Source organism: Dicentrarchus labrax, unplaced genomic scaffold (genome assembly GCF_905237075.1).
Source record: "Dicentrarchus labrax unplaced genomic scaffold, dlabrax2021, whole genome shotgun sequence".
Lineage (NCBI taxonomy): Eukaryota > Metazoa > Chordata > Actinopteri > Moronidae > Dicentrarchus > Dicentrarchus labrax.
Window position 1 is genome coordinate 25562403 of NW_026136705.1, and position 27180 is coordinate 25589582.

The 27180-nt window shown below is 39.3% G+C and overlaps 1 protein-coding gene across 3 annotated transcripts in view; it reads right to left on the reverse strand.

Annotated features, from left to right (window-relative positions):
* sgcd (sarcoglycan, delta (dystrophin-associated glycoprotein)) overlaps positions 1 to 27180 on the reverse strand; it is a 280526-nt gene that overhangs the window by 21299 nt on the left and 232047 nt on the right. For all 3 annotated transcript variants that reach the window (XM_051399910.1, XM_051399911.1, XM_051399909.1), the window contains one exon: positions 9101 to 9173. In XM_051399910.1, the coding sequence (XP_051255870.1) occupies positions 9101 to 9173 (73 nt within the window). The remainder of the gene's footprint in view (positions 1 to 9100; positions 9174 to 27180) is intronic.

Below are 27180 nucleotides of genomic sequence, written 5' to 3' on the forward strand. Positions count from 1 at the left end.
TCCACATGAGTGCCCAAGAATGGTTTATGGCCTGTTCACAACAGCTAAAATGTTTTGAACTTCAGTAAACTTTGACTTGAGAGCAATAACAGCTCGGCTTGATAGTGCAGACCGTTAAGGACACAGAGAGTTAAAAAGTCCAGGATGGGGGACCCTGCAGTAGCTTATTAGCTGTGTGTCACCATCCACTTTTATTTCACCTCCTCTGTCTGAGAAGAAAGGTCTCCACATCAGAGAAATGATTTACAGACAGGCCTAGTTATGACACAGTACTAAAACTGAAGTTATTGTTACATTAGCATCAAAACAAACTTGCCTGCTGGCTGTGGTTTTCTTTAATAAAACCCCTAACTGAATGAAATTATGTAAAATATTGAGCACAAAATGCCAGTGGGGAGGAAGCAGCACTGTACAGAGAAAACAGAGAGAAGCTTTGAGCTATTGTGACTAACTAGCGCTAGCATGTTTGCTAGCTAGTGTATTAGTAGTCAGCTAAAGATATTCACCAATAGTCATGTGAGAAGTCCCTACATGCCTTTAAATTTGATTTCTAATCACATGATTATGTCACGCTGTCATACATGTATGAATTCCCTCCATGACCTGGCCAAGATGTGTCAGACCTATACACTGAACCCTGATCAGTCATAGCTCATGTTCTTTGATGCGCTGTGTACATGGAAAGGTGATCCGGCAGGGGGGATCACCTCGCCAGGATGTGAAAAGAGCATAAATGTTGTCAAAGTTGGTGAGAAATGTTGACATGCCTTCATGTGTTCTGGCCTCATGCAGCTTCATAGAATATAAAACACCACATGGAACAAAATGAAAGATCATGAAGAAGTACACCGAAAGGTGTGTGAAGTGGGTGGGAATCCCCAATGACCCGAAGAGTGAGATAGGACTTTGCAACTTTAAGAGGAGAAACTGGATGAAATTTGGTGTTCCTATGTCCAAAACCAAAGCATAGGATAAATTTGTAGCATCACAATTGTCAAATCAAATTAACATTTCTCAGCTATGAAATCTGCCCTTTCTCATGGAAAGATCCAGTGGCTCTTGGTTGAGGTTCCTATCACCCCTACAAAGAAATACTGGGTGAGGACGAAGGGGAAGAAGTTTCTCCTACACTGAAAATATCTATTAGAATATTCAGTAACTATGGATGGGAAGTAAAAAAAACCCTCCCCCATTATTTCTTCCAAAGCCCCCCACCCATTTCTCTCACCCTCCCTCTGTCTCCCAGGTTGCTCCTCAGGGAGTCAGCCAATGAAATATTTCTGTCTCATCCTCATTCATTTCCTCCTCGACGTTCCTGTGAATTGAAAGTTCTTTTTCCATTTGCTTTGTTCTTATTTTTGTCTCTTTCTAATGCAAACAGTTTCTCATATTTCATAAAAATGTATAACTATATATGTACAAAACAAAATTTTCATTCAAGAATGCATGTGATTAAATAATCTTTAATCCAAAATAACAAACTAATGTCATATTTATGTACTTTACATACTATTTACTGTTTTAATATTATTTATCCCACTGTCTATTTTTGTCTTTGCTTTCCATTTTTATCTTTATTTCCCAGTTGCCACCTACTCTTACTGCTCCCATAACCTCATTTCCCCACAGCAATCAATAAAGGTTCACTTGCATCCTTTTATCCTTTCTCTCTCTTTTTTCTTGGTATTTCATATCTGCAACTGGGATCAAAGGTTAATAACTTTTTACGCTTCCTCCTCATATCACCTGCCTTAAGATACCAACAGAAATGATTGGAGATTTTTGACATGACAGAAATTGGAAACTTGCACAGCCTGAAACCTGTGGGCAGCTTTGCGCTCTCTCTTTTTGCTCTACATGTGACTCCATTGTCCTTGGTGACAACGCCTTCTTCAAATTATCTGCCACTGCTTCTTGTAGGAACACAGCAGTCAGAACAGTTTGGTGTTATAAATATATAAGCTACGGTGAGCTGAAATGGGCTGCAGTTGTGCCACGCAGCAAATCATAGGTTAAATGGCAATCTTGGCCGAAACGAGTGCAGCTGATTGCTTCGCAGGGCTTTGTGAACGGCCATGCGGATGACCCAAACACTCTGCTGGGGAACAGACCATCCTCTCAATTACTGAGATCAGAGTCCGCTGAAGGTGTGGAGGACAACTAGGGTAGAGAGGAGGAGAACGAAAGGGGCGGCTGTGACATTAGAACAGACAGAAAGGGAAGGAGAGAATAAGAAGATAAGAAGATGAAGAGAAGGGGCATTTTTCCTGCTTATTCTGATAATGCTTATAGGTGCTAATGGTGCAGACCTTAAGTCGTGATCTCTTTTGTAGTGATATGAAATGAAATTTTGTTTATTAGGATTGTGTTCTGGGCCCGGATACCTCTTTTTCTGTTGTTGCAGTATTATTTTTTGGTCAACTTTTGCTTATATGGGCTTCTGCAGCTAAATGTTATGATAAATTAAATAAAAAGGTAAAACAGAGAGACTAGAGTTTCTGTTCAGAAATTAATATGGAAGAAGCCAAGTGAGCACAACTAAAACAAAGAAAGGGACAACAGAAAACAAAAGAATAAGAGGACTGAGAGAAGCCGTAATGAAGAAGAAGAGGTTGGAAGGGAAGTGAGTGCGGGTTGAGGATGAAGAGGCAAGATGAGAGGAGAGTGAGGGTAAGGTGTGAGAGGAGAGGAGATTGGAGACGGCAAGAGTTGAAACGAGCTTAGATGGAGAGTGGAAGACAAGGAGAGGGACAGAAAAGGATAAAGAGAAAAAAGAGCTTAAGGCAACGTTCACTGATCTCCACACAGATCATCGTGGTCAGGTTGGTCTGCAGTGTCATGGCTTCTCCTCTAATGATTAAAAATCTTTTCTGCAGCACTGTCCTGTGATGTTGAGGTACTGTAGAAACAGGTGCCGCTGCTGATGGACGGACGCTCGGTTTCCAGACTGATTAGAAAACAATTGCTGAGTTGTATCTTTCTGTCATTAGATATAAAGGATATAGAAGATTTTATAAGGTGTTTAAGGACAAGCATTTCAAGTCTTGATACTTAGTCTTGATGTGATACAAGACTCATAAGCATATTCATTAGGAATGGATTGCAACCGCTGAGCACTTTGAATTGCGCATCAGTTTGTCTGTTAAATGTTGACGTTGAGTAAAAAAAACATCTATTCTTATCTAATTGATTCTAATTATAACTATTCCAATCTAATATCTATTAACAACCACTGCTTTTTAATTAGTTGTGGGATGTCTCCTGTTTTTCTATGACTCACTCTATATTGACAGGATTCTCAGAGTGATTATTTGGGGTGTTTTAACTGTGCGATCTCCCTCAGGCATGGAGAGCTGTTTTCTCTCCTAGTCTGCTCTGTATTGGACTGTTATGTGCGTAACCATCATCCCGGTTTCTCACAGCAGTAGGTTTTATGATGTTTTACAGTTTAATCCCTTCATGGTGGATATCAGGTATTGCACTGTCTGTGCCACCTGCACATATGATGTACTGTTGCTTCGCCTGCAGATGACACTAAATCCTGAACACTGATAGGGAACATTCACACAGATAAACATTACTGTAGATGTGCCAGAGTTAGACACAAGTTTATTGTACTTTTATTGTACCAATAGTGCCCTAACATAGTAAAAGAATATGAAATATAACAACTGTTACTACTAATAATAAACAATTTATAAAAGAGCTGCACGATCAAAACTGTTTTCTTTAACCATCTCAATATGATTATATGCTGTACTGTGAAAACTGTCTTGTGAACATTTTGCACTTGTGTCAGATGATACTGAACTGAGCTTCCTGCTGTATGTTTCTGTCTGTTACTGCTGTTACCATTATGTTCCTTTGTAAAGTGAAGATTGGAGAGCACTAAAAACTGTCCATACAGGAAGAGTCGTGACACAAAAGCTGTTCCTGTCAGTCAAATGTGAGTCTATCAAAGTTTTCATGATGTGAAAACTTTCAGTGTCTCAGCTCGAAGTTAGCCACTTCACATCTCATTTCACCTTAAGCAAAAAAATAAACCTCACAATTCTTCTCACTGCGGTTTCCATGGCTTCTTTTCTTCCCACATTCACTTTCCTTCTTATTGCTTCATATTTATTCTGGTTATCTTTGCTCTGAATTGGTCAGGACATAAATCAAGGTGGACTATCAAATTCACCCACGCTGCCATTTCACTTTCACAAAGGCGTTTGTCTGATGCAAGGACACATCCTGTTGACAAGGCATTACTACGCAGATGGATATGATGGTTACAGTTTCGATAAAATACTGACAGCTTTGGGTGGGATGCGTGTGTTTGTGTGTGTGTTGGGGGTTAATGTGATATCCCGAAATAGGATTTGAATCCTCAATTGCTACCTGCCAAGGGGTTGGGAGAGATTAGAGTAAGATTAGATTTTAGCCATGCTCCAGTGAGCTCGCGCCCCTTTTCTGACATAATTGGATAGTTTGTGCCATATTTCATTCTCAATTGGATAGTTGTCACCAAAGATGCATAAACCTGGGGGAAGAGGAAAAGAAAAAACACATCGCTGTAGACTCTGACTGTCAAATTATACGGACAATCACATGATGAGAGACTTTGGAGCGTCGCTCAGAAATGATCTGTGCACTGACGGGACTTTTTTTCCCACTTTTTATTGTTTGAAATGATGATTTTGAGAGGAAAGCAGCAGTGATTGATGAATCACAGTTCATCTCAGTGCACACACCACTGAAATACTGTTATTACATATTTGTCATCAAAGTCCTTCTCTATCCGACCCCTAATTCCTGTCTTGTCATCTCTGCAGCATTTCTTCTCTGTTGCTAGAGCTTTTTTTTCTGTGTATTACGTCTCAACCCCTTGTTTCTCTTTCTTTTACTCACGTACTTCTTCCTGCCTTTCTCTCTGACAAAAAATTGCTTTTCTTTCCTTTTTTGGTGGTGTTTAGGTTTTGCCAGTCTTCTATACTATGTCCTTTCAAGCTCTTTTATTGTTGCTCACATATTTCTTCCTCACTCCCTCTTGTTCTTTAATCTTCACACTTTGTACTTTTGTCATCTCTCTTTTTCTTCTTTCTAGATTTTCTTATTTTCACTTCACAGCCTTTCCACCACATTCCCTCTATGCTTTCTTTCAATTCAGATCAAAGAATGTCAGCGTGCTATATAGATAGAACAGTCACAGAACAGTCACAAAACAGTCACTGCAACAATGTGGCAATTTTCTAAAGAACATTTAGGTCTGGTTCCTGCTTGAAATTTGTTGTTGGTTTTACCCAGGGTGTTTCTGGTTTTTAGGACGGTGCTTTATGGCTGCATGTGTTTTAGTGTTTGGGTAGGTTGTTAGGGTGTGACTTGGTTGTTTCTATGGTGTTCAAAGTGTCCAGGGCCCAAACACAGATGTATGTGTGCATCTATTTATGGGGATGAACGTTGGTCTTGGTTTTGGTTATGTAGCAGGGAACTGAGAACAACTTCTTTCCTACAACCTTACTCCAGTATAAGACTGACGAAATGTTAGCCCTGTGCTAAAATGCGTTGGTTGAATAAGCATGCTGAAACTTAATTAGCATGTGTTGCAGAGTATCACATTTCAGATTACCATTGCAAATTAGCAATGAAGAACAGCAATAGCTATGAGCAGTGAACATAAATGGTTGGGGAATTGAGAAGGAGTCGTCTACCGTAAAAGTGTCCTGAAGAAGAATGAAGCAAAACAAGCACATTACCAGACAAGTGAAGTTGAACACATTTTGCCAAAACATATGGCATTGTGTAAATCTCTTCTTTTGACATTGCTTTTAGTGGATACATTTGTCTCTTTGCCTTTTCTGCAATCTATTTCTTCAATTATAAGGTTTGCCCTGTGAGTGGCCATAGAGGAAAGGCCATTAAAATCACAGGTGTTTGTCCTCTGGGTAGCCTGACTGTGGACATTACATTTAGATTATGAAGAACCTTGGGTACGAAAAACATTTGCTGACGGTATTGCAAGACAAAAAATCATGCTTCCAAAATGTCAATGGAGCATCCTCTGAGGACCGTGAGTATGTTTATAGATTATGAGTTACATTTTCTTTGTTACTGTAAATGAAACCTTTGCCTCAATAACGGCTGTAGTCACGGGGTCACCAAAATAAAAATAATCTTCTAAATGTGGACAGGAGTTGTTACATATTTTACTGTGGACCAAAGTCTCTAACTCACTAACTTCGCCATATAAAAGCAGATAGTTACTTGCTTTGTTTTTCAGGCATCAAAGATCCTCACAGGTGTTTCTAGTTATTCTGGTTGACTAAACTTCTGCAACTTGGAGGTGGGTGGATCTATGCTGGGAACTATATGTGGTTACCAGACTTAACAGATGCAAGGTGTGAGAGAGATGTCAATTAAGCACAGTCTATACATGCCCATTCGTACTGAGAAGAGCTCTAATCAGGTAAAATAAGTGAAAACACATGTGTACAGGGTTAATATTTTAATTACTAGGTAGAAAAACAACAACAATTCATGCATGGATTTAGTTTTTCTATTTCACAGTTTGTCTTGTCTTAGTCATTTACTTTTACCCTTTTCACTCTTTCACTGTCACGCTGTAGCTCTCTCTACCTGTCCTTTTTTCTTCTTATCTCATTCTTCTCTCATTTGTTCTGTTATAAACATCCCTCTCGCCACTGTCACAATGGGTCTCTCTTCCTCTCTCTGCTCTGATTGACTGTCATCACATCTGACAGCAGGCGGGAGAAAGATGATAAACAAGACATTTACGCCAAGGAGACATCTTTGGCTGCCCACACATGGTAAACACACACACACACACACACACACACACACACACACACACACACACACACACAAATATATAAGCACAAGACATGTATACAGCAGTGGAGAATGAAGGAGGATGCAGCCACACAACCAGTCAGAGTTGAATTTGACTGATTCCTGTCAAGGAGCTGATAACTTGTGAACCCTGTCCATCTTAAAGTGGTTGTCCGTCTTAAGTCTTGTGATTCTCAAACTCTTGAAAGGTGGCTGCCATTTGATCCCTTGTGGCACATAGAGACTGGCTACTTAGGGTCAGAAGAACTGAACAATTAGCTGACAGACACACAGTCCTCATATATATACTGTATATAGATATAGAAGTTGACATGCTACCAAACATTTGCCCCTTTATACATCTAGCAGACACGGAGCAACACAATATTTAATTCCAATGGACATATAATGTGAATATAAATAATTATGTGTATAGGATAAACCAGGGTTATAGTCTACTGTATTATAAATGCACTTAAAAGGAGTCTGAGAGTCTTCAGGAGGTCTCCTGAACAGATTTGGCCTAGGGCTCCAAAAGTGCTAGGGCCGGCTCTGCGAATAGGCAGCTTCCTTTTCACCTCTTCCCCTCACCCTCACAGCATGTCTCAGATTTTCTCTATATATCTCTTCTTAGCCAAATCTTCCTCTGGTTTCTCTCTGCTTCTCTTTAGTCTTCTCTCTCATCTTATGCTGTTCATTTCCCCCTGATACAGGATATGTTGCTCTGATGTTTGTTGATTTTAATGAACTGAGTGTTCATTTAGAAAAGGTTGAGGGACTGATGAAGATGAAAAGGAAGATTCACAGGTGGGGGTCACACATTGATGTCTTAAGATTACTTAACACAGCACTGATCCTGGCTGCTGCAGACAGACAGACATTACTGGACAGGGGCACTAATTGCCCATGGAAAAGAACTCTTTCCACCTCTTCATAGATTTTCTACATTTAAATCCTGCCTCTTTACCCAGTTTTCACCTCTTTTCTCCCCTGTCAGTTGAAAGGTGCCAAGATATTCTATGCACTTGAATAAGTTGAGGAAGTCTTATGAAACACGTGCAAATACAATCTGCACAATTTAAAAAAAGGGCATACAAATGTTGGAATGAGCTCATACTATGGATCCTAAATCTTTTACTACAAAATCTGTGGACACAGCACAGAGAGTTCTTTGGGCAAAATTATATTAATAAAAAGGGCCAGTAAATGCATATGATGAATCAAACTTGGTTTTGAAGCCATTAGTAAGGCAATGATGATTCATCAATAAACCATGCATCATCAATTCAAATATTGGCATTACAATCAAAATGTGGGGTTTCTGTGATTAGTACTGGGACATTAGACTGCAGTGGTAATGTGTAGAATTCAGCTAGTGTAAGTGTGCGTGAGTACCTGACTAGATTATTGCTGCAAACAGATAAAAACGAGTGGTCTAACTGAATAGGTATTTAATTGGCTTCTTGAATCATATAACAGCAGACTGGACAAACATACAGAGGAAGGATGCCACTAAGGGAAACAGATGAGCCTGCTGTATTAGTGATTTTTTTTTGTCTTGTGTTGTTGTGCTGAATGGACACTTTATAATAAATATATATATATATATAATAAAACATTTTTGCAAAAGTGCTTACATTGTCTAAACTGATCAAAATCAGTAGATTTTACCCCTGTATTTTCCTGATGTTAGATTTTTCATTTAATTTCCTCTGCTGTAGTGGTCAGCAATGAAAACTCAGGTTCAGTATAAATTCAAATCTCTCCTCCCATATTTTAAATATTTTATACTTTAAAATACATATGAGCACAACCACACAATATTTAAGAGTTTCTTTTCTTCCATTTTACCAGCATAAAGCCTTAGAGGGAGAACAATTTGGAGGTACACAAATCCTTAGGAAATGTCCCCTAATACCCACTCATGCAGATAAAGCATATCCAAATTAACAACATTGTTGACGATATTTGTTTGTCAATGGACTAATCCAAATTATCTCTACGCAGTTCACACATTTTTGCATCTATTTAAATGCACGTATGTGTGTGCTAAAGTTTTGGTACATTTGTTTTTTGTGTAGGTGTTTAATATTGCATTACATTAAAAGTGCTGCAGTATTTGTGCAGTTTACTCTCAGAACAAATCGATTACAGTTCGCACTGTTTTGGCCTCAGTTTATGTACATATGTGCTGTCACATATGTATGTATTCCCTGCACATCTTTACATGTGTATTTGTGTGCTATAATTAAAACAGATGCCGACTCACCTCAGCTCTTTGAACGGCTCGGCCCTGACATGTGGCGTCTCCACTGATTTGCTGAACACGGCTCCTTCGGCTCCTGAAAACACAGAACACAACATCAGACAGGAGGCCGCTGTCAATTGAAACCACAAACCCCTCCTGTCCGATCAATGGACATAATCTCTGAGACTCCGCCAATCTATACGGCTCCAGTCAGCACGCACGGCGGCCCTCAACTCACCTCGCCTCACTGATAACATGGACTCACATTTGATAGGGAAGAATACTGTGATGGAACATCATGAGGGTATTTTTAAACTTAAAATGTTATTTCATCATGAAGTGGAAGAATACATTTAAAGCTTCTGCTATAGCACCTCAGAGCAGCACAGAGAGTTCAGAAAAACATGAACTCAAAAACATGCTCTGTTTACTGTGCCAGCCAGTCTGTTTGGAAGACTGGATTTCAATCGTGCTTTTTTATTCATGACCCCCAGTAGGCAGTGAGGTGACTCTCACTAAGGGTTACAAATGAGAAGCAACAGGATGGTGATCTGTGATAGGATAAAGTATGTGTGTATTTAAAATAACATTTGGTCCAGTACAATTTTTTTACTTACTGATTAACATTACAAACAAGCAACTATAAAGAGTCAGATAACATTGGACTCCTTTCAACCACATACTAAAATGTGCAGTCAACTTTATTTTTATAACCCAGAATTTTGCTTTTCTTTCAGACGGCTTTACAATGTATAAACAATACGTCATGGATGGACAGACAGGTATGATTTGCTAAATGTTAGCCGATGCATGTTAGCATTAGGACAATGAGGAGCTGTGCCTGAGAAAAGTCTGAGATGTCTTCAAATTATGGAAAGAAATTAGTCTCGATGCTAAGAATGAATTAATTACTAATAATAATTAACAATAGCTAAAAGAAAAAGTTTTAGAGTTTCATAAAATACTTTATTATACTACTGGGCTTGCCCTTACCCTGAGGATTGACTGTAGTGCCAATACAGCAGCTCAGCTTGAGTAAACTGAAGCATTCAGGTACATCAAATCAACAAAGCTTCAGGTGCAGAATCAATGGCCATGACTAAATATGTTTCAAAGGTTCCCGCTGGGAATCCAAACACCTCTCACTTCGTGACACATGTTCAAGTTTCAACAAAAACGTCCAGCCTTGTCAAATACAATATTTGTTAAACTGTTGTAAATACTGAAGTAATAAAAGGAAAAATAAAAATTGTCCAAACATTAGGGAAAACTCTAATACTTATATACATATGATTTTAATTATGCAACCACAACTTTGTCTTATTTAGGTCATTTATGTTGAAGCTGCCTGGACAGATTTAATCGTGGCAGGACAATTTTGACAAGTTTGAGTATTTTTCAGCAAAACAGGCATTTAATGGTTGAGCTTCCCTGATGTCTGGATATATTTACAACACTCTCGTTCCTCCAGGGAGCTCTTCATAACACAGCTCAACCTGTCGAAAAGTCAGGGAAATAAAATATCTTTATGCAAAGTGGAGCTTTGACTCGCCCATGTGGGAGAGATAACTCTCCTCTTAATGACTGCTACAGGTGGAGCGACTTCTGTTCTCATTTTTTCATTGTTTTTTGTTACCCAAGTGGATTTGACTCTTGTTGAAATTTAGCTTGTAGAGACAAGATGAAATCCAGTATTTAAAGTTTTAAAAAACATGCACAAACAAGTAAATATAATATGTGTAATACAAATAAATGCTATATATAATATATATATATATATATATACTGAATCAGAATTCTTTAAAGAATCATGTCTGGGAGGCGAAACAAAACTGAAGGCTTACAAAATAAAAAAAATAAAAATCTCTGTTTCCAGTAGCTCATGAAAGCTCCGGTGACATTTAAATACCTACTGTTCAGTCAGTTAGAGCCAGAGTACAGAGAGGAGGATGTAAAGTGAAGTGGAAGCCTCGGTGCATGTCACTGACTCTTTCCTCCAGTAAAGTGAGTGAAGATAAAACAGAAGTCTCACATTAGAAATCCCAGCTCTCAGTCGGAATAAAAAGAACAAAAAGCTCTTAACTTTGCTTCTGGCTGTCACTCTGTCTTAGCTCGCTAGTTTAGAGGATAAAACCAGTGTCATTTTATTTTATTCATACCACCATTTTCATCATCCATATTGAAAATTTAAACACATTGATGGACCCACACAGTCAGCAGTTTGGGGGAAATTGTTCTTTCTTTTAATGTATATATGGATATATATGTACATTTTAATGGCTTGTTTGTTGTTTTATTTGTATTTGAAACTTTTTCAAAGTTTATTTGAGATAACGATAACTTTAATGTTTCCCAACACAGCAACACACAAGTCTGCTGGAAAATTTAGGGGGTTATTTTAGGGCCATCAGTGATAAATGACTTAGCTTTATGAGCAATATATTTTTTATGTGTACAAAATATGACCCCTGATCCTCAGCAACCATTTCTATAAAGAAGATAGCACTATGTTACTGAACTGATACAAAATTGATCTTATTCACTTTGCTGAAATTTGTTAAACAAAGCCAGTTTTTAATGCCAGTTTAATGTATTGACAAAATCACATCTTTATTCTTTATTGTTACTGTCAAATCGGCTGTTAGAGTGCAGGTTTCAATTAGCTACCTATGCATAATTTACAAGAAGCAATGCATGTTCTCCAGCTTTACTGTTATCTCATTGATATCAGCCTCACGGTTACATTTCAGAGCTGTACCAGTAACTGCTTTGGATTGCTTTTATTGTGAAGCACTCACAGCAGAAACACAATGCACTGGTCCCACTGACTGTCTGTTTTTGTCAGTGGGTCTTCTTTAATTTTTACATTGGAGGGATAGAGAAAAAAAGATTAGCTGCACTGAGCTGTTGCATAAAGATCTGTAGGCCACAGGCTGCATACCTTCAACTCCTCACCGAGGCAACCAGCACTACACTTAAAACACAACAACCTAAAAACATTGATGCTGATTATAGAATAACTTCTTTATTAAAACAATGTGAGGCTGTACTGTACATGCACCAGAGTTGCTCTTACGCTGTTATACTTACTGCCAGATTAGTGCCCGCACATGAACAGTTGATGTTCACTTCTGGAACTAACCTGACCACTTGACAAAACCCTGCCTTTCTCTGCTCCCCCCATTTGAAAATGTAGAAACACATTTTTTTGTGGCAAAGGCTGGATATAGACTGTGTCGGCCAGAAAATCCAGTATCTGTCAGGCTCTAGTTGGGTGTTAGACATTGATGAAGAGTTTGAAGACAAGACATTTAATCACATTAAATACCACAGATCATTGACATTGTGACACTGCAGATGTTTATATTTTTTCTCTGCTCTCTTTATTTGTACTGCGCAGAGTGTGACGACTCCATTCATGTGCACCTCTGTGAATAAAATTTGATCTATCTGATTTTCTGATCGCAGGCTCCACATGAATACTGAGCAGACAGCAGCAATACGTCACAGCACTGACATGTTCATGGGGGTGGGGGGTGTGTGTGGGGGTGGGGGGTGTGTGGGGGGGGGTAGGGTGAGAAAATAAATGATACTATTAATGATGAATGTGTCTGTGTGAGCAGCTGTGTGTCCATGTGTATCCGTGTATATGTGAATGTGCGTGTATCAGTGTGTGTGTGTGTGTTTGTGTTTATGAGGTAGTAGTCAGACCAGGGGCAGATATCATCAGTTGTGGCCTGAAGTATCTCAGAGGTGATGAAATACGGAGACATACAAGGCACAGAAGAAACTCCCTCCAGGAATAATTTCAATGATTGGTGATGGTCGTGGACTATACATGAGCAGCAATAACCGGAAACCAAAATCCTGCATTTATTTTGATGCATTGTCACACTACATTGTTTCTCTGTCATCTTTTAATGTTTTCTTGTCCTTTTTTAACATAAATTAAGTGGCTCATTATGTTACATACTGAAAGATAACTGAATACTTTTGTTTAAATTCTTTTTACATCTACTCTGTATCTGTATGTTGTTTTGGACTTAATACTACTTGTCTTTCTCACAAAGACCTGAGTTAAATGTGGGTTAGAAAGGGCATCGTCAAGTGTTTCAATAAACACAGTTTTGCTAATGGGAAGCCAGTGGGGCATCACACCACACTACATTATTGTTTGAAGTTGTGAATCTGAGAGAACCTCAATGCATGTTACTGAAGTTATTAATATTAATAATGGTAAATCTAATTGAATTTGCTATCAATGGTACATTTATAATTTAGACCTTGTAATTTCAGTATGAGCACGAAATGTACATTTCTATCACAGGAGTTGGACTGCATGACCTGGTTTCTAGATAGACCATATATTCCATCGCTACTCAGCTTGCACAGTAACCATCAACTGAAACTGACAGACCACAAAAATATGGAGTGTGGACTGGTAGCTGGAGAGATACCAGTTTCACTTCCTGTGCACTGCCGAGGTACCCATGAGCAAAGCACCTAACCCCTTAACATACTCATGGGGCACCGGTAACATTGCAGCCCCATCACTCCACCATCTCTCTCCCCTTTGCATGTCCACAAGTGCATGAAGTTTGCATTTGTGTGTGTGTGTGTGTGTATTAAAAAAAAAGAGTGGAAAGAACAATTTCCCCTAGGGGATCAATAAAGTATATCTTCTTCTTCTTCTTCTTCCTCTTCTTCTTCTTCTTTCTTCTAATGCAAAATACTAAAATAAAAATTATAATCAACTATACAGTATTGTGCTGCATTTAAATGCACTTAGTCATATACAGACACACATAGGTGGTTAGATCATACATGCATATTAATGTCACGTTCTTCCCCAATACATGGGAGATGGATTAACATGTGCAGTCACACAGCTCACTGTAACTAACTTACTGTATATTGTATGAATGCATTAACACGATAAAAACAGCAGGCACCAATAGACAAAGTCCTGCTGGATGTAATTAACCAGCAGTGACATCTCTAAATTCAATTAAATTTAATCCACAGATGTAAATGATGACTGTTCAGCATGATCACAACCATGGGACCTGTAACACTTCAGTCAAAATGGACAGCTGTGTAAAAATACTGCAGGCGGAAGCTCGACAAATCTGTGATGGTCTTTGGATGTCTAACCGAGAAATTATGACCACTGACTGGACGTCTAACTGCATGAAACATGCTCTGATCCTGTCAGAGGAAATCCCACACTCAGGCTGTTAGATAAAACCGATTTGTGATGTTTGGTGTATTCCGTAGTGATTTTCTGATGAAGTGTTGTAATTTACTATTATGGTGTACCCACTTTCCCCGCAATCAGCCTCAACCTCCTCTGCTGCAACTGGTGATTGCCTACATTTCCCAGAATGACTTTGAGACCTCTGCAAGAACTACGCTGTCTGTATTTGCAGACACAAAAATAGAGGCAGGTTTACTGTGCCCAGTTTTTAAAACAACAATAAAATATAACATCACATAACAACTTTTAAGGTTGGTGCTTCCACATCTTTGGTAATACATTCATTCCTGTATGAATATTCAATTTGAACTATTTGAAGTCCAGAAAGAGAAACCCTCTTGTTTGATCAAATTAAATCCTTAATTGTGTATGATGGCTAAATAAATCTGGTATGTAACTCTGCTAATGCTTGACATCAATAACAGGCAAAGAAGTCATAGAAATAAAAACACATGAACACAATGACAAAGTTGTTTCTCAGCCTACGTGGTTGAGTTTTGTGCCAAAACATTTAGCGTGCTGATTAACCTTTAGCTTGCATAATAACACGCTTAGGATGTAAAGATTAGCATGATTGCATACATGCTGGCTTCACTATATGAAACACCAAGGGATCATCAAGTCATAAGCATTAATCCTCTGGGGCCCATGAAAACATCTGTCCAATAGTATATTTCAGTATGGACAGGAGTGTTTGACTGACTGATGGACCAAAAAAAAACAACAAAACGACATCACCATCCCAAGAGAGATCAAACTAGTATGGAACTTAGTATGTTTCAATACAGGAACTGCAAAGCTACACTTGACGGCACAGTCATCACAACAAACTGCAAACCTCTGGATGTAAGTATTTAACATCCTAAAGACAGAGAGACCTGCCACCCAGAGCTATGCAAGACCAGGAAGTTTAATATTCACCCATTAAATTTTTTTTTTCTCTCTGCCCTCTATTATCTTTCTCTCTCATTCCATCATTTTCTCACTCTCATTTTCTCTGCTGCAGAGTATATAATATTCTTCCCTTTTAGTATTTCAGTCAGACTGGAGGTGTAGCCAGCAGCCCTTTCTAATAAATAGCCAGCACTCCCTACTGAGAAGCTTTGCCCTTTCTCCTTTGAATGCTATAAGGAAATCAGCAGCTTTTATGAAGGGGGGCAATTCTCCACCTCAACACTAAGTTTAGGCTGTCAAATAGTGTATGCAGCCAGCGGATTAGTGAAAGTAAAGAGAGAGAATAGAGATCAAAGTAAGTACTGAATATAGAAGGAATAGGGAGCAAAATTGAGAAAGGGGAGACAGAGAAATGGAGGAAAAAAAGAAAATGTGAGAGAGTAGGCTAGAAAAAAAAAAGAAAAAAGGAGAAAGAGAAGCTAACTATGGCAGTCTGGTGACAGATGGATCTCTTTTACTCAACTCAAGTTCGACTCGTCACATACAGTATGCAGCGGGCGGATTACAGCCCGCTAGGTAAGACGTGACAAGCCACCGACAATTTCTCCCACACTGCAGGTGAATATAAATCATTTACCCTGGGTCATATCACTCCCCAACTTCTGCTTTTTCTTTTTTTTTTCTTTTGCATAAATATGCTGACAGTGCGCAGAGACACTGCCGCCGGAGTAACAGGCGAGCCCGACAGTGATCGGCAAGAAAGTGAGAGACATTTTAACAATGCCTGTGTGGCATCGGCGACAGCAGGTACACGGCAGCCATCCACGGTGACAGCTGCAACATCCATCCAAGCCTGCACCGAGTGACGAGCTGTCATCCAGCATAGAATTATACAAAAACAACAGTGTATGTGTATTTTTGGAGGCACTGCTGGTAGCTTGGAAGATTACAGGGCAGTTTTTGATGTGGATTAACAGTTAAAATTAATACATTTGTCAAAACTTGTTTGAGATGAGAGCTTAAGGTAAAAAAACAATAAAAAATGAGAGGGGGATTTTTGATAGCAGACAGCTTGCAGCGAGACACTCATCTGGTCATCATTAGCTGTGTTCGTCATGTGCTAAACCTGTGCGGGAAAGGCCAAATTATCCAACTCCAAATAACCAGCCTGGCTCCAGATCTGTGCTCCATCTCTTAATGCCACACATTCTTGCTCAGACTCTGCCTCTTACTATTTCTTCTTTCTTGTGACCATTAAAAAAAACTCTAAACTTCCCAGTCACTCTCCTGTTTTAAATCCTGAGTTTTTTTAATCTTACTCACAAAGAAATGTATGTTAGTTATATATTATATTACTTCTACCTTACTAAGTCAGCCAAAAATGTTCATTTATCATTCACACACACACAGACACGCACATCGTCATCAGCATCACCATAGTTGAAAGATGAGCCTTTCAGCGGTAATCAGTCAGCACCCAGGGACAAAGATGATTAAAGTGACTGCATCAGGAGATCATCTGATCATGTCTCCCCACTGCCAACTCCATACCTCCACTTTCTCACCCCCCACCATCATGAACACAGGAAAGAAAGAAGTGAAAGAGAGGAACAGAGGGATGTCCAAGCTCAATTACGTTGTTCACACTGCAGTGAATTGTGTCCTGATTTAGATTTTTCTCCCACGTGTGTCCCAGAGCCAACAACATAATAAGCATTATACCTGCAAAAAATCCTCTTAACATTATTCCTGTGAGCATGTTTGCATACTGATGTTAGCATTTAGCTCAAAGCAACTTTGTGTCTAAGTACAGCCTCACAGAGCTGCTAAAGTGGCTGTGGAATATTAGTCTTGACAGTGGTGCATTATTAGTAGCTCAGCATGTATTCTGAGCTGTTCTCAATACAAGAGGACACCAAATGTCTTGGGGTAGGAAAGATAACGTTTAGATGCAAGGGGACATAACATTTTGATGAAATAATAAAATTGGAAATTTCATCCACATATTGCATTAAAGTTTAAATACAAATATAAAGACTTGTACAAATTAAACAAATAACCTTATGTTATTATCCTACTAAAGTCACATGAACACCCAGCGTGGTATAAAACTTGATGTGGTGTCTTTTCATAGTGTGCATTTCCCCATCGCTCTCAGGCCTTAGTGGCAGTAATGTCAAAGATATTGCAGAAAGGGGAATAAAAATCATCTCTACTCTTGCAGGATAAACAACCAAAAGAAACTGATGTGCAGCTATTTAGAAAGCAACAACCCGGCATGCAGTTTAGACACAGCAGTTGGGACAGAGAAAGCTAAAGTTAGACAAGCAGACAGACAGATGGACATTTCTGAGCACACAGTGGTTAATGTCCTTCAATCTTCCACAAAGATTGTAAAAGATAAGTTAAAAGCCTGAACTGTGATGTCCGCCTGTCTGTCTGTCTGTACGTGTTTGAAGCCTGCAGCCGGCAGGACGGCAGTAATGAAGTCCTGAGCCTCTAATTGGAAAGAATGATAGTGAGCAGGACGTTTGATATTCCTCCGCAAATAGGCCTGCCGGGTACGTCGACTTGAAAAGTGTTGGGCCGAGCTGATTAGCATGGCAGTGTGTGTGTGTGTGTGTGTGTGTGTGTGTGTGTGTGTGTGTGTGTGTGTGTGTGTGTGTCTGTGTGTGTTTTAAGCTCATTTTCAGTTCATTCATTTGCACTCTGTGCTTTCTGAAAAAAACATACATGAAACAGTTTCTGAATGCTCGCAGCAAACACATTTGATGAGTCTAATGAGTCTGTTTCATAAAGAATGAATGCGGCTGTACCTGATTCAAATGTCCCTTTTCATCTGTTCTGCTTTACTACAATAGACACTTTCCAGAAGTGGTATTGGGGAGTGTTATAACATATCATCTGAATGAAAAGTGGAATTTCTTACACTATACAGCCACAAATTATGCATACAACCCTTCAACCTTTTGTTCTGCAGCTGTGTTTCATGGTTTTGGCCTGTTAGCACCATTTTTTTTTATTGTTACAGCATACCTATTTCAACATGACAATGCCCCCACAAAGAAAGCCAGGTCCATAAAGAATTGTTTCATCTTGTTTAGTGTAGAAGAATTTGACTGTCCTGCGCAGAGCTCTAACCTCAAACTCATCTAACATCTTTGGGATGAACTACAACTCCAACTGTGGGCCAAATGTTTATCACCCCACATCAGTCTTCCCTAATGCTCTTGTTTCTGAATGGGAGTAAATCCCTGCTGTCAGGTTCCAGAATCTGGTGGAAAGCTTGAAATCAGAGGAGTGGAGGCTGTTATAGCTTCAGATTAATGCACATGGTTTTGGAATTACATGTTCAACTCACATGTATTGTCATGTTTGGGCATCAACTTTGTCTACATACTTTTGACCATTGGTGTATCTTCACTGAGTTGTTATAGATTTGTATTTTTCATTAGTTTTTATTTTTATTTTCAATTCAGTTAGTTGCTTGCTTGTTTCAGTTAAGTTCTGAGTTTTAAAACATTTTAAGTAGGTAGTAGGTAGTAAATTTAAAGGTTTAAAGTTTAGTTAAATGCCTCCTCAGGCTTGTTGTGTTGAAAAATTTGACTAAACTTGACAAAGACTAAAACTAAAGACATTTTCTGTTTTATTTTAGTTAGTTTTGTAAGTACACAATATGATATCAGTTAGCTTGTAGTTCGGGTTTAGTTTACTATATTAACCTTGGTAAGAAAATAGTCTATATCTGTTCATTTTTAGGACAAATATTTGATATTCATAAATATTCAATCAACTTCCTGTCTTCTATGTGTGGTTTTTTTATTCTCATGAGACAAAATAGACCAAATCCTATACCATACAGTAATGTGGGTATAAGACACATTCAGTCATGTGCACACAGTATCAATATGATCAGTCTAACATGAATTATGGCTCACAATTGTAAGTAATGTTTCTATGTAAAGATAAAGTGTCTGAGTTCATTCTGCTAAACCAAGACAAGACCAAGAATTTCATTTGCTGGCAGTTTTGTCCAAACCAAGACAGCAGTGTACGTCAACATCTACAGTATTTCTGGCTAGTGTCATGCAGCATGAGATTTCAAAAATAGACCCAAGTGGGCACATTCACAGAAGGAACTTTTGACATAAAACAAAACTGTGTGGGCATATTAACTTTGAAATTGTTTATGCATCAATGATTTGATTAAATTGCATAAAGTTGCTTAGAACACTTGTGCTCCATGCATAAAATGAAGGAAGGCAGTCATTTGACATTGAAAAGGTATGTGATCTCAGAGGTATAATTTCTGCCTTATGTTATAATTAAGTAATATACTTTAATGTTATAGCCCATTAGCTATGAGTGGTATATACTTTTCTAAAGCAAAGTGAACTTTAGATTGATTTCGTACCTTCTAGGCAGCCGCTGGTTTCCATTCATTTTACTTCTGTATGAAAATCGACTCACAGATATTTCAATAATAAAACCATCCACAGTGAACGTTCAGTCAACCTTATTTTTGTAGGCTATTCTTATTTTTTGCTTTACATTTAGATTATATAAGAGCCATACAATATAACCTAAAGATTCTCAGCACTATTAGATATTAATATCTACCTGGATGATAAGCAGGCATTCAACTTCTGTACGGTTGACTCTACAGAGATCAGTCAGAATTTAAGAAGCTTTTTGGATGAAACTCCTTCCAGAATCTACAACATGTCTGGTTGCTTTTGACGAAGCACTATAACACTTGCATATGGTTCAGTTTGAAGGCACACATACCGCATTCATGTTTTCTGATGATGAGGTGTACAAACCTTTAAAATTCATGAATACTTTATAATCTCTAATAGCCAATAATTTAGTTAGCCTAAATATGACAACTTTGAGCCTTACTGTCATAAAAACTTCGTCCATGTTTCCTTTAAAAAAGTCATTATTATCTTCACAGTTGGACAGGGTGTGAACTGCTTAAAGACTTTCAGTAAGATTCCATTGGAGGAAAACACAAATTTCATCATTACCTTTTATGTCCTTTACATTTTAAATTAAATACCTAAACAGCATTACCTGGATTCCTATCTTAATTTAATTCAATCTTCTTCGAAGCCTTTCCAAAAGAGTATGTATGTATTATACTTAAATCCCACCATCTTTACTATCGGGCCAGCCATGTCTTGCTTGTAACCCAATGTCAATCCACTACCATCTCTCTTTTTCTCTCTCTCTCTCTCTGTCTCTCCTCCTCCTGCAGACAGAGAAGTGAGTCGGGAAGCAGAGTAGCTTAGACCAGTAGGGGAGGGTGTACAGCTGCAGACACAGCAACCCTTCTTATCTCAGCTTCATCCATCCTCTAGCTCTCTTTTTCTGCTAGAAACGTTCATTTAGGTTCTTCTACCCATTTGTTGGGTCTAAGAGCATACTGCTAGGAGGGCCTGAGTGACATGCGCCAGCATGTACACTCTCTTTGACCTCTATTCAACTGCGAAGGCGTTGGCCCACGTGGGGAGGTCATCGGGATAGGAAATACCCTTCATGTATCTTGGGCAGATCAGATCTAATATAAAGTAAAAGACATAGTGCAGCAAAGTAAAATCAGAGATGGATTGCAGTTTATTCTGAAAAAGTAAAACCTTCGTCTGGTTGGACTCCATCCATGTGAGTTTGTGTTGTAGACCAGTGTTGGGACCACTGGTACCTTTAAATATGATTTTGCTCATTTTGTATGAATTAACCTTCATTTTTATCATAATGGACACATCCTGTGATCTCTCGTCAAGTTACTTCCTGTGACCTCTCATCAGGTCTCACCAGTGACAACAAAACTCATCCCATTGTTCACTTTCTTCCCTCTTTGTCCTCGCTGTCTGCTCAGAGCAGACATGTCAACTGGCAAGAAAGGATTGCAGCGCAACACGTGAGCCTGCCCTTTTCTTAAGGTTCCTGGTTATCACACTGCTAAGCAAGTGGACGAGATATTTAGCACCAGCGGCTACAACACACAAAGCCTGCCAGCTGACCTAACTGTAAGCTACAGGAGCCACAAAGCATGTTAATGCCGAGCTGTTAAGTCTGCACAGAGGACAATAGGAACGAATCAGTTTATTCCGACCTGCACAAGCAGACACTGCACAGCAAATGCTTTTTAAAATGGAACCACAATTTTTCCCAGCCTGGCTCATGGAATGAACTACTAACAAGCAGTACACCAATCTCTCTTCCGTACGGACTGGTAACATACTAGGTATGAATAACTGAGCACAGCCTGCGTAACTTTACCTACTGAGGCCCATAGAGGCAACAGCACCCTCTGGACGTTACACCTGGGTGGGAAAATCAAGGCAGATTTCATTTTTGGCACATAAAGATGCACACATGGTTAAATTTAAGTGTAGGTGTATAAAATCAATTCTGGACAGGACAGGAGACAAATGTAAAGATGAACGTAAATGGGACTACAGCATTGATACTGACAAGCGATTTTGATCTTTCTCATCTGTGACTCTCCACACCTGTGTGTTCGATTCGATGGCCCGCAGGTCACATATCGGACAGACGACTGTATTCATGAAGTTTTTTTCAAAGCCATTAATGGTCACAGAGGGGGAGGAGGGAACCTGTCTGAACGATACTAGCGTTTCCTTTCATGTGCTTCTAAACAGCGGTGTAATCAGTCCTCATCTGCTGCTCAGTCGATGAAGAGCCTGCAGACTTGGATCGATGCGGCCCACCTGCATTTACACACCGCTGGCCGCCTCCACGCTCCCTCTTTACCACTCTGTTCCCCATCCTTCCTCTCATCATCTTCCTCTCTCTCTATTTGCCTCGTAAACATGTACAAACAGACTTCACGAGGGATCAATAAAACCCATCCTGGGGTTTTATTTTGACTCCCTCCAGCCAAAATATTACGCCTCCTCCTTTGAAATTATTAGAAATTGATAGCCGCACATTCTTCCTCTGTTTCTTCTTTTTCTTCCTACCCTCCTCATTGGTTCACTCATTTACTCTGCTTCTGTTTTACCTGTTTTGTTATTTAGCTTTCCTTTCCTCTTTCTTCCCCTTATTTCTTTCCAACTCTCTCTCCCACCTTCTTATTCATCTAGTTTTTCCCTTCCTTCCTTCCTTCCTTCCTTCCTTCCTCTCTTCCTCACACATTATTCCTCATTTACTCTTCTTCTCTTCTTGTTTCCTTCCCAACTTGCCTCCTTCTCTCTTTGCCACACTTTACTACGCAGTTCCCTCCTCCACTTACTTTTTACCCATTTTCCACTTCCCTCCTTTTTCTTTCTTGTTTTATTCCCTCTAACATTTCTCACCACCCTTCTCCAGTATGACCTACTCATCCCTCTTTTCTCTCCCTCCACCACATCCTTTCTTTCATCACTTCATCTCATCCATGAATCTTTCTTTACTTTTCATGGCTCATTAACAGGTCCTCCCTCCTTCAGTACATTCTTTTTTCCCTTGTTACGTTTCCTACCTTCCTATTTTTCCTCTATTCTCCTGTTTTTTCTCCTCCTTTTCTTGCCTCTTCCATTTGTTCTTTTCCATAATTATTCCTTCTTCTTTTTATTTCCCTCTGACTCATTTCCACACCTCTTTACCTCTCTACCTCTGCCCTCTATATTTCTTTGTTTGTTCATCTTTTCTTTCCTCCCTCTATATCTTCCCTTCATCTTTCCTCTGTTCCTTTTCCTCTGCCTCGTGTTTCTTTCTCAGATTCCTTCCCTCTCTCTGCGTTCACCCTCGTCCCTCCCTCAGTTTTTTGTCGTCCGTGGCTGAGATCAATCAGGAACTTATGAAGCATGCAGCAGGATAAATCAGTGGTGTTTGCAGGCCTCGTGAAGATTCACTTAATGGTATTTCATGTCAGCGGGCGACTGGTACTGATAAGGAACTGCAGCATCGCAGAGTAAGAGAGAAAACTGGGGCGGAGAGAGGAGGAGGAGAGGAAAACGGGGGCGGAGAGAGAAATGTGGTGAATAAAGAAAAACGCCCCGAGTGAGGAGAGTAAATAAAACAAAGTAAAATTGGAGAAGAAAGATTAACAGTCTTTTTAAACCCCATAAGATAGACCTCATACTCGAATTTCAAACCATCTGCCACTGAGAAGTTATTTTGTTTATCCAGACCAGAGCTATTGGTGGCAGGGAATTATGGGTATTAAGGAGAAAATAGGGTATTATAAGGCCTCGCAGAGATATTACAGAGCCAGGGGGAACCTACAGTGCTGCTGAGCTTGAACACAAGTTTAACCTTGCCCAATGGTTATTGTACACACATGTACATACTACCAAGGTGAAATATCACTAAAGGGAGTGAAATAATGCAGTGTTAGATTGAGTAATTTATTGCTTTAAAGGTCTTGGGGCATAAATGGTTGTTGAAATTCATAAAATGCCTGTGAAATTGAAAATAAAGGAGGGGAGGAGTGTTGATGATAATGTTTGCATACCACCAGCTTTAGATTCTCCTTTGATTTATATAACGACTGAAGGACAAATTCATGGGTAGCAGAAGAACATCTAGGCACATCACAATATCGTCTGAAAATAAATATTGAAAAATAAAAACTTGCCAACCATGTGTGCTGTTTCAGCAGAAAATATAACAAGTAATGTTCTATAATTCTTTGGATTTACTATTAAATACTGTTTTAAATTATGACGTTTGAATGAATAGATTGATGAATTGTGTTTCTCTCTCACAACCTGATGTGTACATAAATAATTCTTTGTATTGAACTGGATACTCCTGATATGTGCTGATATAATTACATTATATCAAAGGTCCAGTGTATAACATTTAGGAGGATCTATTGGTAGAAATTTAATATAATATGCATAACTATGTTGTCATTAGCACTTTTCTTGCATGTTTTGTGGCCGCCACAGTTTCTCCTTCAAGTAGAGGAAGTTGCAGTCTGCACCTATACTGGTAGATGCCACTTAATCCTAAACACTGGTCCTTTAAAGTATATGTGTGTATACGGTATTTTAGACATATTACTTTATGTGGAGTTTGGAGTCTGTATACTACATATTAAAGACACACACAGTAATCTATAAAATTCATACTGGTTATATTGACTGCTGTTTCACGGGTGTTTCAGCACAGAGGCTGAAGGCTCCATATAAAGAATTCTCTCCAGTCTCTCTCCAGACTGTCAGTCAGGTGATGTGGCTGCTGAGCTGCTGGAGGAGGTGACAGCAGCAGTTTAAACCACTGTGAAGCCTCTGATGTATTTTTCTATTAGGTCTATAACCCAACCAACCATCTGTTCCAAAAACTTTCCTCTGGGAGACCATACTGGGCCATTAAGACCACAACTACCTGCCACCTTAAAAGCCTCTTCAATAGAGCTGTCAGACCTCCCTCCCAACACACACACACACACACCCACACACCCACCCACACACACACATACACACATAAACAGTATGTACACAAATGTCTGCCCAAAGGAAAACTTGCTCTACAAACTCTCTCGACTCTCCCTCATCAGTGAAAGTGAATGTGATCTTACTCGAACGTCAAGCACACACGCCTCATTCCCAACCCATACAGCAGTCAAACCTAAGCAGTCATTTCAGATCAAGGTAACAGCACTTCATGATGTGACTGTAGAGAAAGGACACCAAGGTCTGAAGTTGTAAGTTCGCTGGGGTGGTATATTTTTACCAACCCACCGAGGACCTGCATTCTTGATGCACATGAACACGGGAATGGTGGCGATGGTGCTTAACAAATCAAATACATGACAGAACACGTTACTTAAAAGTTCCCTGATTCAGTGTCTGTTAAATACACAAGTCCCAAAACAAGAGTTACTGGTGCTGGGTTAAAAGGTTGTGTGATTTGTGTTGACTGTGCTATACATCATAATAAGTCACTTTTTTGGGAAGTTTGGGAAATTAAAATCGTGTCTGCACATTTACACTACAACAGAGCAAATCAAGCACAATCCGAAGTCAATTGTCTAACAAGATAAAAGACTGCGAGAAAACTGCACATATCAGGCTGTATGCTTGTCTATAATTAACAGGAATGTTCGCTATATGGTTCATTATTTTGAGCATGTTTTCTATAACTCATCTATAAATATGTTCACCAATCGAAACCACAAACTGTGGCTGCAACAGCAAAACCTCATCAGATCACAGCATGAAGCAATCCTGTTCTCAAAGGTAATCAGTGCTTTTTTTCATAGAAATGCATTTTTGGAGTTTCTTTCCAGTAACGTCTGCTGAAATAATTAGTTGCTTAGTGGAATAGTGGAATTAGTGGCTTGGTCAGTGGCCCTCCGCTTCAAAATATGACACCGCAGGTATCTGCAATTTCTGGATGCACCTGCTGTCAAAATCAGGTCACATACTATGAAGTGTGAGAAAGTCTGCATGTGGAGGTGGTGAGGTGAATGGCTCAAACAAACGACTTTAACCCAGTAGACCGCTGTTTGTGTCCCATGTGAAACCAAAAGTCAACAATGTCTTTAAAGTAACAGAGCCCCGTGTGTCCTGAAATAATGCTTGCGGGGTACATACAGTGTCATATTTAGAAGCGGATGGCCACAGACCAAGCAGCAGTGTTTGACAGGTTGGGAAAGTGTTGATATTCAATACTTGTATCATGGGACCCACATCAGATGATACTCCAACAGTGAACCGTTTCCCGCTCTTACAGATTAACAACACCTGCTTTGGATGTTATCAGTCCATTGAATGGCTGAGCAACTTTGAACATTGAGCGTTGAGTTGAACAGCGAGTTACTTGGTCATTTAGAAACGGAACTTAATTTCCTTCCATTAAATTACATCTTTTTTCAACTGACACAGAACGAGAACAGAGTAATTGTAGCAATTTAGCTACATGTGAAACACTTTTCTTGTTTCTTGTTGTTTGCAGCCCTTCATTAAATGCAATCACAGCTATTAGCTGCAAACCAGATTTAAGAACAAAATGTCACTTCATCCTTTAAAACAACACACCTCCTGCAAGTTGCCACTGAAAATGCTCCAGGTTGCCCAATGCAAGGGAATTAGTGCCATTTGTCCGGCTGCAGTGTCTCTTCACCCATTTACCAACAAAATTACATACATTTGTATCAAAGGAAGCCACAAAAGCTGTTTCCAACCTCCAATAGTTCTACTCTCACTGAAGTCCCTCCATTTCTACTCCTTTGTCTGCCATGTCATCCTTGACCTTTCCCTCCTTTCCTCATCTCCTCCACCATATTCTTCCTTCTATCTTTCTTCTCTTCTTCCACTTTCAAAAATCACTCTTGAATCTCAAATTGATCTTTCTCCTCTTCCATTTGTGTTGTTATGCCTCCTCAGATACCAGTCTTCACCTCCTTTCCTCCCTGCATGTGTTTCTATCTAACTTTGCCTCCTCTTCTGTCCAGCCTTTGTCCGTGTAATAATTTCTTCATAATAACTGTGGTGATTAAACCCAGGGAGGAGGAGGGACAGGAGGAGGATGAAGGTACATGTTGGACTTGATGTACAGCTGATGAGGGTCAGGGGCTGGATGGAGCCTGGGGGGCCTCAGGCTTTAGTCTCGCAACAGGACAGTGAGATTGCACATTATAATGAAATATATTTAGCTCTCCTCCATCTCATTACAGCAGGTCAAAGAGAGCTGGAGGAGGATCTGGGCAGAACAGAGTAAAACGAGCCACTGGACACATTTAACAAGAGGGGGATGAGGACCCTGCAGGCTAACAGACAATTAAAATCCTTCTTTCCCAAAAGAATTTCTAAATGAGCATTTTAAAAAGGTGAGAGGTATTTTGAATGGTTATATTTTCTAAAATATTAACAGAATTTTTGAGGCTGATGGTATTGACAGATATTTTATGTTTAAAGGTGTCCAACAATATATCAGCCAATAGTAATGTATAGTAAACATATAACATAAAAAACAATCTTGATACATAGCC